This window comes from Prunus dulcis, chromosome 4 (assembly GCF_902201215.1).
Source record: "Prunus dulcis chromosome 4, ALMONDv2, whole genome shotgun sequence".
Lineage (NCBI taxonomy): Eukaryota > Viridiplantae > Streptophyta > Magnoliopsida > Rosales > Rosaceae > Prunus > Prunus dulcis.
The window spans coordinates 20,529,819-20,540,837 of NC_047653.1; the positions used below are offsets into that span (position 1 = coordinate 20,529,819).

The 11,019-nt window shown below is 47.9% G+C and overlaps 1 protein-coding gene across 1 annotated transcript; it reads right to left on the bottom strand.

The window, feature by feature from the left end:
- Positions 1-4,561: 4,561 nt before the first annotated feature.
- Positions 4,562-5,066, bottom strand: LOC117625597. The gene is made up of 2 exons (XM_034357131.1): positions 5,041-5,066; positions 4,562-4,913 (listed from the first exon to the last, which is right to left on the bottom strand). Exons 1-2 carry the CDS (start codon positions 5,064-5,066, stop codon positions 4,562-4,564), a joined length of 378 nt encoding a protein of 125 aa, XP_034213022.1.
- Positions 5,067-11,019: the final 5,953 nt, after the last annotated feature.

Sequence of the window (11,019 nt, forward strand, 5' to 3'; positions counted from 1 at the left end):
CCATGGCAGTGTTGTAGAGGTGGGTATATCTTCAATTCCTCCTTCTTCTCCACCTCCGCTGCTGCTCTTTCACTGGAAAAACCTTGCGGATGTGGGATTGCAGAGAGAGGGTCTGGGGGATGGGGTAGGGAAGACGTTGATTGCTAGGGTTTCTTTTATTTTTTATTTTAAACTTTTTTAGTTTTTAAAGATTTAATTATTTTTAATAGAAAATTGGATGAAACTACATGGAAACTAATGGCAAGGGCTAAAATGACCATTTAAAATAGTCAGATAGTTAAATTGGCTAAAAAAATTATTTAGGGTGGACATTTTGACAAGCGTTATAGTTAAGGGGGGTTTTCAACAGTTTATCCGTTAAAAATGAATGGTTCATATTATTGGATCACATTGATGGTTGGGCCCGCTAACAATCCCATTTGTGAATAGTGTTGAGTCTAAAAAATCTTAAGAGAGACCGAAGTGTATTTCAAGCCCAATATAGCATCTTGTTGTAAAAAAGGCCCAACCGGTGTAAGCAAAAACCCGTCAAGCGCGGCCACAAAGTGCTTACACAAGCTTCAATACCAATCTCATGCCAAGAAAAAAATATAACTTGGCACGTGTATAGTCCAATGTTTCCTCCTTTTTTTTATAAAAAAAATGTGAAATAAATAAATAAATATTTTATTTTATTTTTTAATGTAGTCCCTTGTTCCCCATATTTTGAACAACATTTGGTCCTTTAGAAGATGAATTATTACACTAAGCTTCATCTTGCCCAGATATCCTCCGACGGAAATCTTTATGGACATGCTGCTCATGGGACATGTTGGCCTATCTGTGACTCCTATCTTGCGATTGAGGATGCCATTAACCTTGTAGTACTGATTCTGATTAGGGCCCAATAGAGAGAGATCTAAAATAATTTTGAGACTCTGCAACCAAATTGGTGAGGGTGCAATATTTGTTGCATTTGCTGAGAAGTTTGTGACAATGAAGAGGAGATATCATGTTGACCAGATGGGATATGCTGAGTGTGGGAGCAAATTTTACCACGAGAATATTCGCCCAAGATTCCTTCGTCGTATTTGCCCAAGATTCCTTCGTCTTCTCTGCCTCTCTTTCTCCCTACAAAACAGATCGGAGTAAAAGGACCACACCTGGGGGGTGTTGGCCAAAGGCCCTCCGATGCCTAAGTTAGGTAGGGTGTTTCAAGGAAAACTGGGTGGCCGGGGCCGTGTGTGGTGGCCGGAGCCTTGTGTGTGAGAGAGAGAGAAAGGAGGTGGCTAGGGTTTTTGAGAAATAATTTATGCAGAGTTTCAGTAGGAATTTAGACGTACCTTAACCTTTGTGTGTGGCCATCCTTTTATAGTGGTCTCGGAGGCTAGGGTTTCAGAGGAATAATTCCGTAGATGGAAAGGAATTATTCCTCCCCGATTTGGAATTGATTTGATTAACTAAGGATTTGATTTATTAGGGTAAATCAAATCCCTAATTGTGGTAGGTATCAAATCAATTCCTAATTTAATTAGGTAACTCCTCATTTAAGTGGGAATTGGGGTAGGAATCAAATCAATTCTCGACCCAATTAGGTAATATTCTATTTAATTGGGTAATCCCCAATTAAATTGAATAATTCCCAATTAGGTCAAACAATCCCCAAATAGAAGGAATTATTAGACCTAGGGTTTTGATTTAATTAGGTTCCCACAAATGCCCCCCAGCTTCTGCGTGGCGTGTGGCAGCATGTAGGAGATGTGGATTAACCGTTGGGCCATCCAACTGCAACTGGGCTTCCTTCTTTGGTTTGGGCTCCTGCTTGGAGGAGGCTTTCTACTTGCTAATTTTCTGAAATTGAACTTGGGCAGTCCAACTATAACTAGGATGGAGGCGAGTAGGCCTGCTGCTGGAGCGGGTGGCAGTTTGGGTCGGCTTATTTATGGCTGGTCCAAACTGCTTTAAGTCATTCTTCTTTTTGTGTCACGAACTAGGAACAGTATGAGTCAAGGCGATCATATATGGAGCACGGATGTGCTAGAAGTTAACGGCAGATGGGAAGGGGAGGTTGGCGACTGTCCGCTCGTTCCTCTCACCTACTACGATGGTAAGTTGCATCCCTCTGATCTGCTACAATTGCCATGGAATTCTTTGCTGTGTATCTGACTAACTTCCATCTTCTGCTTGCAGAGAATGAAATTTGCAAGAAGCTCGATCTCTGTCCGGACATGACCGATGTTCATCAAGCTTTGAACATCCTTGCCAGGTTCTGTGCATTACGCTGGTTGTTGAGTCAACATCAGAAGGAGGCTGGTGGTTTGCCCCCAGCCGAAGTTGTTGAAAGATGGGAACTAGATGATTTGCCACTTAAGTGGGAGAAGTCCTCAACCAAGCTTCCTCATTCTACCACGAGCAAGTCTTCCGTAAAGGGGTCTCGTCTGCTGAGAATGTCCCTATGGGAGTTGCTTCTTCTTCATCTGCCAGGATCAAGCACCTCGTTAGTGCGAACAGTAAGAAGTTCAATAGCATGCAGGAGGTCCGGGATATTCTGCTCAGGTCTCCGCTCGAACTACCCAAAACCCATGATCTACCCTGTAAGGAGGCTGTTGAGAAGTAGGGTTTGGGTTGCTTGTGCCGATCTTGGGATCAAACTGAGAGGACTGTACATCTGTCTAGCAATCATTACTCGTCTGCGAAGCCACGAACAGTCAAGCGCAGAGCTGACTCAATGTTGCAAGTTAAGCCAAGAGATCTAAAGAGTCGTCTGCTAGAGCAAAGAGTCCTTGAGTTGAGTGGACTGCAGACCCGGAAGTTGGTGATAGCTCCGCTGGTCAAGTTCGACACTCATATTGAAGCCACGGAGGCATCTAAGCATGAGATTACTTCCAATGCGTACAAGTTGGGATACTTGGATTGCCAGAATGGTGCTTCTCCTTGCTGCCCTCTCGAAGATGATGATGGTGAGTAGTCCTGTCTTGACATGCCCCCCACTCAGAGTGAGCAGGTCAATGTTGTGGATGCAAAAGCAGTTGAAGAACAGATAGTAGATGAAGCTAAAATGGAAGAAGACAAACGCCAATGTGGGTCAGCTTGTCTGCAATAGAAGTGAGGCTTATCGTCTGCAAGCATATGTCGGGGACATAATGCTCGAAAAAGACTCCATTGAGTTTGTGCTTCAAGGAGCAGCTTGTCTGTAATGGAGGTGATGCTTGTCGCCTGCAAGCGTATGTCGGGGATATAATGCTCGAAAAAGACTCCATTGAGTTTGTGCTTCGAGGAGCAGCTTGTCTGCAATGGAGGTAAGGCTTGTCGCCTGTGTGCATATGTCGGGGACATAACGCTTGCAAAAGACTCCATTGAGTTTGTGCTCCGAGGAGCCGCTTGTCTGCAATGGAGATAAGGCTTGTTGCCTGCATGTATATGTTTGTGGGACATAATGCTCAAAAAAATACTTCATTGAAAATCTTGCTCTTGTATTGATGTTGGTGTGAATACATCGCTTTATTGAATAAAGGAAATTAATAACATAGGTAACATCGAAAGCAGTTTGTCTTCAATGGAAGTACGGGAGGCTCGTCGCTTGCTAGGAGTCGAGCTGGTAAGCGAAAAGCTTCATGGATAGTATCTCCGAAGGTGGTGGGCATTCCATTGTCTGGAATTTCCTTCCCTTCTAGTGTGTCGAGGGTGTAACTTCCACTGCCCCCAGATCGGCTGATCACGTAGGGGCCTTCCCAGTTTGGCTTCATCTTCTTTGACCCTTGCCTCAGTGCTGTGATGAAACTTTTTCTGAGCACAAGGTTTCCAGGCTGAAACTGTCTGATCTTGGCCTTCTTATTGTAGTGGGATGTCAACTGCTGCTTGTAAGTGGCAACCCGAACAATGGCCTTTTCTCGTTCTTCTTCGAGCAGATCAAGGTTGACTCTCATTTGCTTGCAATTTTGGTCAAGACTGCCCACCTCAATGCTCATGGAAGGGACTGTGATGTGTGAGGGAATGATTGCTTCCGTCCCATAGGCCAGGGAAAACGGTGTCTCTCCAGTCGATCTCCTTTTGGTTGTACGATAAGCCCCTAGGACTCCTGGTAGCTCGTCGACCCATTTTCCTTCTACGCCTTCCAGTCTTTTCTTTAGGCAGTCAAGCATGATCTTGTTAGATGCCTCTACTTGGCCATTGCCTTGCGGGTATCTGGGAGTTGACAGTGTTGTTTGATGCCATACTTTGCAAGGAATGCAGTGATCTGCCTACCCACAAACTGTGTACCATTGTCGGTGACTATCAATTGCGGGCAACCGAATCTGCAAATGATGTTCTCCCAGATGAACCGTTCAACGTCAGCTTCCTTAGTAGAAGATAAAGCCTCGGCCTCGATCCATTTGGTGAAGTAATTAGTGGCAACGATCATCATCTCCTTATTGGCAGGTGCTGTCGGCATAGGTCCCACCAAGTCTATGGCCCACTGCATGAATGGCTATGGACTGTTCTGCGGATGGTATTCTTCAACTAGTAGGCCAGGAATCGGCTTGTAGCATTGGCATCGATCACATCTTCGAGCATACTCAGTGAAGTCTTGGTGCATGGTAGGCTAGAAATAGCCGATGCTGAGAGCCTTCTGAGCAAGCGACCTGCCTCCAGCGTGATTTCCACATTCGCCATCGTGTATTTTGCAGAGAACCTTGAGCATTTGCGGGTACTTGATGCAAGTGAGATGAGGCCCGTAGTATGATATGCGGATAAGCATATCGCCTTTCATGTAGTATGTTGCAGCCTTCTGCTTGATTTTCTTGGCCTCGGACTTGTCCTGGGGCAAGTTTTCATTCACTAGGTTGTCAATTATGGGTTCTTGCCAGCTAGGATCCTCGTTGATCTGCATTAGGTCCTGCTGTTCTGCATCTTCTATGCTAGGCTGGTCAAGGTGCTTGACCGGGATGGAGCATCTGAACTAGGTATCCAGCACTGATCCTAAGCTTGCCAGTGCATCTGCGTCCTCGTTCTCTGCTCGGGGCACCTGTTGGATGGTGAAGGTGGAAACGCCTTCAACAGCTCTTGGACTTTGTAAGGTACAAGATCATCCTTGGGTGCTTCGCCATGTATTCTCTTGAGGCTTGACTTGTGATCAGCTAGGAATCTGAGTAGATGGCCAGCTTCTTGATTGATAGCTCCTTTGCCAAGCGCAAGCCAGCAAGCAATGCCTCGGACTCTACCTCATTACTTGAAGCCGGAAAGCCAAGTGTGATAGCTTGCTCTAACAAGGTTCCATCCGGGGTGACGATGACGACGCCTGCTCCAGCGCCTTTCTGGTTCAACTCTCCATCTACACGTAACTGCCATATGTCTCTGGGTTTGGTCAGGTTCCGCGAAGGTCTTGTCTGCTCTCAAACTTTCCTTCTTTCCTTCTCTTCTTCGGCTGATGGTGTGAATTCTGCAACAAAGTCTGCTAAGGCCTGAACTTTTATTGCAGTTTTTGGCCGGTAGAGGAGGTTGTATTGGCTTAGCTCTATTGCCCACTTCATGAGTCACTGAGAAGCATCAGGGCTGTGGAGGATTGATCTTAAAGGAAAGTCAGTCATAACGATGACTCGGTGAGCTTGGTAATAAGGTCGCAGCTTTCTCGCGGAAACGACAAGGGCCAAAATGAACTTCTCTAATTTTAGGTAGCGAGTCTCTGCATCGAAGAGAGCTTTAGACGTGTAGAATATCGAATGTTGGGCCCCAAGTTCTTCTCGGATGAGAGCTAGAGCTGACGGCCGAGTTGGACACTGCCAGGTACACGAACAAGTCTTCACCAGGAACTGGCTTCGAGAGTAAGGGAGGTGAAGTAAGGTAGGTCTTTAGACTCTGGAAAGCTGCTTCGTACTCCTCGTCCAACTTGTCTTTTTGCCCCTTCTTCAAAGCTTTGAAGAATGGTCTGCACTTGTCGGTAGACTTCGAGAGGAATCGGTTAAGGGCCGCTACTTTACCCGTCAGACTTTGTATTTCCTTCACTGTGGAAGGTGACTTCATCTTGAGAATGGCTTTGATTTGGCGGGGTGTGCCTCGATACCTCGTTGTGTGACTAAGTACCCCAGGAATCGGCTAGATAATACACCGAACGTGCATTTACTTGGATTCAGCTTCATGAGGTAATGGAGGAGCAAGCTGAATGCCTCGGCGAGGTTTTTGAGGTGGTCTCCATGCTTGGGGGCTTTGACCAGCATATCATCCACGTAGACTTCCATGGTTCTGCCGATCTGCGCCTTGAAAATCTTATTCACAAGCCTTTGGTAGGTTGCTCCAACATTCTTCAGCCCAAAAGGTATGACCATGTAGCAGTAGGTCCCTCTCTCGAGGATGAAAGAGGTCTTTGCCTTGTCATCATCGTATATCATAATTTGATTATAGCCGGAGTAGGCATCCATGAAGCTGAGCAGCTGGTTGCCGGAAGTTGAATCCACGAGCTGGTCGATCCTCGGCAATGGGAAGTTGTCTTTAGGGCATGCTTTGTTGAGGTCGGTGTAATCGACGCACACTCTCCATTTGCCCTTTTCTTGTTTTGCCACCAGAACGACGTTGGCCAGCCATTCTGAGTAGGAGACCTCTTCAATAAATCCGGCGGCTAGAAGCTTGTCGATCTCGGCTTCAATGATCGCGACTCGCTCGGGAGCGAAGTTGCGTCTCTTCTGCACCACGGGCTTGCTGGCAGGGTTGACATGGAGGCGGTGGCAGATGATGTTTGGGTCGATGCCGGGCATGTCAGATGGTGACCACGCGAACATGTCTTTGTTGTTTTGGAGGAAGATGGTCAACTCCACCTTCTCGTCTGGGCTTAGGCGCGAGCCGATCCTGCTTTCTTGTCTGGCTGGTTAGGATCGAGGGGTACTAACTCAACGTCTTCCTCAGGCTTCCAACCTTCTTCAAGGGAGCCTTCCGGGCGGATTCCCTCCTCTCGATCCTTCTTGTTTGGATTCTGGCACGAGCCGATCTGCGCTTCTTTGTCTGGCTGGCCAAGATCAGGGGGTACTAACTCGACGTCATCCTCAGGCTTCCAACCCTTTTCAGGGGAGTCTTCCGGGCGGATTCCCTCGCCTTGATCCTGGCTCATTAATTGCTATTGTGGGGTAACAGCTCCCTTCTCGCTCGAGCTTGCTTGTTTGCTGGGACGCTTCGTGCCTCGTTAGCAGCTTGCATTACTGGTGTGAACTGCAACTGCTTGCTCTTCTTGAGCCCTTGAGCTGTGCATCTTCTTGCCATGGCTTGGTCACTATTGATCTGCCCGATTCCGCCTCCAGGGATAGGGTAGCGAATCTTCTGGTGTAGAGCAGATGTGATGGCCTCGATCTTGCTGATCCACGGTCGGCCCAAGATTCCATTGTAGGGGGAGATCTCGTTGATGACCATGAAGGTTTGCGAGCAGAGCACTGGGGGTGAGTGGACGTCAAGGTCGATCGTTCCAACAGTGATTGATGTGGCCCCATTGAAGCCGGTAAGCGACCTGGCAAGTTTGCTAATCTTGGGCTCCAATCCCATCTGTTGGATGACAGATAGTTGCAGGATGTTAGCTGCGCTGCCCTCATCCACATGAATTCGCTCGATCACAGCTTGTTCAATCTGAATGCAGATGACTAGCGCGTCATTATGCGACAGGTCAAGCCCGATCAAGTCTTCTTCTGGAAACCAATGATGGGTGTATCCACAATGACTGGTACTCCTGTTGTGACTTGGGAGACATAAGTCACCTGCGCGATCTTCCTCTTACGCTCCTTGGTGGTCAGCCCAGACTCCTGGGAGTCAGCTAGAATGGTGTTGATTCGAATGACCTTTTGGGGAGGTTCCTTGGCAGCCGCATCACGATCCTCGATCTGTTGGATGGCCTTCTTTGCGACGAATTCTGTGCAATGACCTTCTCTGACCAGCTCCTCAAGGTGCCTTTTCCAAGCGTTGCAGTTGTTGGTGTAATGATCGTGCTCCCCTTAGAATGCGCAGTATTTGCTGGTGTCCCTCTTAGAGGGGTCTCCCTTCATGGGTGGCGGTCTCTTCACCCACGGCTTGTCCTTCACTTGAGCCAGGATCTGGTGAATTGGGATACCGAACTCAGTGAAGGTCTCTATTTCTGAACCTCCCTCTTGGGGCCGAGATCTACGCTTATCCAAGGCTCTTTTGCTCGAACTGGTTGCTCTTTTGGCTTTCCTGCTTCGTCCGGTGATCAACTTGTTTGCTGGTTTTCTTTGCGGCAATACGATCATCGTCTCAAAGTGCGTAGTGTTCTGCCGTCGCGAACACTTCTGCCAAGGTTTGACTTGGAGTTATGGCTAGCTCCCGGTATAGCTCGTGCTCGGTTGGCAAGCCCTTTTTGAAAGCTGAGGATGCAACTTGGTCATTGCATCCTATGATGTTAGCCTTCTCAACCTTAAACCGTCTCAGGTAGTCTCATAGAGACTCACCTGGCTTCGTGCGCAGGTTGAACAAATGGTCCGCATGCTTTGACTGTCTTGTAGGAGGTGTACTCCTTTGTGAAGATGAGGGCTAACTCCTTGAAGTTTCCTATTGACGCGGACGGTAGAGTATGGAACCAGTCTTGAGCTACTCCTCACAGGGTCATCGCGAACACTTTGCACATCAGGGCGTCGTCTGCCTTGTACAGGATCATGGGGCTCTTGAAGTGCCTCAAATGGCTCTCAGGGTCAGAGTCCCCATTGAATGGAGTGATGGATGGCGTTGTGAACCGCTTCGGTGGTGGAGCTCGTTCCACCTCGTCAGTAAAGGGAGAGCAGTCGATTCGATCAATTTTCTTACGCAGGGCCTCCTTCGTGCTTCCTTTAAGTTGGAGACCTTGGAGTCGGTCATTTACTAGCTTCTCGACATCCTATGCTCCCAGGGCTGGAGTCTCGGGCTGACGTCTTCGGTGCCTCATGCGCGACTGGCTAACTTCTTCCTCACTTTCCAAGGGTCGATCCCCTTGGGTGCTCCGCTTGTAGGGCAGATTAGGAGATTGAGCTTGTGAGGATTCCTCTACAGCGCGTGTTGGTCCTTGAGTGGGCTGGTGGGCATCGATCGTCATCTTCTGCCTACAAGGAGGGTCGCTTAGGTAAACGTCTTCGATGCCTCGAGCTCGACTGGCTAACTTCTTCCTCGGTTCCCAAGGGTCGATCCCCTTGGGTGCCCTGCCCGTGGGCCAGATTAGGAGATTGAGCTTGTGAGGATTCCTCTACAGCTTGCCGCCGCGTATTGGTCCTCGAGCGGGCTGGTGGGAGTCGGTCGTTGTGCTCGTCACGCAATTGCTCATGAACTCGAGCTCCTTGTGGGCCCAAGCGGGTGTGGACATTGGATTGTGGGCCTAGCCTCTCGAGCACATTGGTCCTTGGTCCTAGCCTCGAACGGCTCAGAGTATGACTCGCGACTGTCTGCGTCTCGTCTGCAAGATCTCGCTCTCTCCCATGCCGGTTTGCCCCTGTCTGACCAGCCTGAGACCTCTCGAACTACTCGCCAGCATGCTCGTGTGCCCTCCTCTCCTCGTCACGGGGTCCAAGGTTAGGGCCCTGATTCAAGTTGATCTGCCTGAGTAGCTAGCCAATCAGGTTGTTTTGATCATTAACCTTCTGTGTGAGTTGATCGACCCTAAGGTCCACCCGACTGCTTTGGTCAAGTAGAGTGTTGTGCATCGGGCCCAACGACATATGGGCTAGGGCTCCATTAGATGCGTACACAGGTGCATATGTCAAGTGTGATCGTAGAGGAGGGAGAGAATGGATCTGCTCCAAGACTGGGATGACGTCGGAGTAGCCATGGGGCAACGCAACAAATCTGGTAGTTGAATGGTGTGGCTGCTGCTGTGCTCCGACAGCAGGACAGCGAGGCAGAGCAGCTCCGGTAATTGGTGCTGGCGACTGCAAGGCTGTGGAGGTCCTGGGATCATGTGGCGGCTGTTCTGCAATTCCAGCAGCTGAAGGCGACTGCAAAGCACTAGAAGACGGCTGCAAGGAGTTGGCAGCCACGATTCCGTGCGGTTGCATTGAGGTTTCCACCATGAAACCATGAGATGGGCCCGTTGTGGTGGCGTTACTCTTCGTACGTCTTGTATCAACCATGGTAGTTTGAAAAAATGTGTGAAAGATGGATTTGGAGCACGCTTTGAATATATCTCGTGCTCTCAATGAAAGCACCAATTTGTGGGAGCAAATTTTCCCACGAGATTCGTCTTATTTGCCCAAGATTCCTTCATCTTCTCCGCCTCTCTTTCTACCTACAAAACAGATCGGAGTAAAAGGACCACACCCGGGGGGTGTTGGCCAAAGGCCCTCCGATGCCTAAGTTAGGTAAGGTGTTTCAAGGAAAACCGGGTGTCCGGAGCCGTGTGTGGTAAGTGGAGCCTTGTGTGAGAGAGAGAAAGAGAGGAGGTGGTTTTGAGAAATAATTTATGCAGAGTTTCAGTAGGAATTTAGACGTACCTTAACCTTTGTGTGTGGCCATCCTTTTATAGTGGTATCGGAGGCTTGGGTTTCAGAGGAATAATTCCGTAGATGGAAAGGAATTATTCCTCCCCGATTTGGAATTGATTTGATTAATTAGGGATTTGATTTATTAGGGTAAATCAAATCCCTAATTGTGGTAGGTATCAAATCAATTCCTAATTTAATTAGGTAACTCCTCATTTAATTGGGAATTGGGGTAGGAATCAAATCAATTCACGACCCAATTAGATAATATTCTTTTTATTTGGGTAATCCCCAATTAAATTGAATAATTCCCAATTAGGTGAAATAATCCCCAAATTGAATGAATTATTTGACCTAGGGTTTTGATTTAATTAGGTTCCCACACTGAGCATTCCTCAAACGATCTTCATTATGGTGGTCCATATCACGCTCTGCATTGCTGAGATCATATGTCATTTGAGACTGACCAAAAGCATCATTGTTTAACATCTGCTGGGGCTGCGGATTCTGCTGCTTCTGTTGACGTTGCTGCTGTTGAAACTGATTAGGTTGATGTTGAAATTGTTGTTGTTGATGAGAATGGAGGATATTCTCTATTGAAGAGAGCGGAGTTTGGAAATTTATCTTTTCT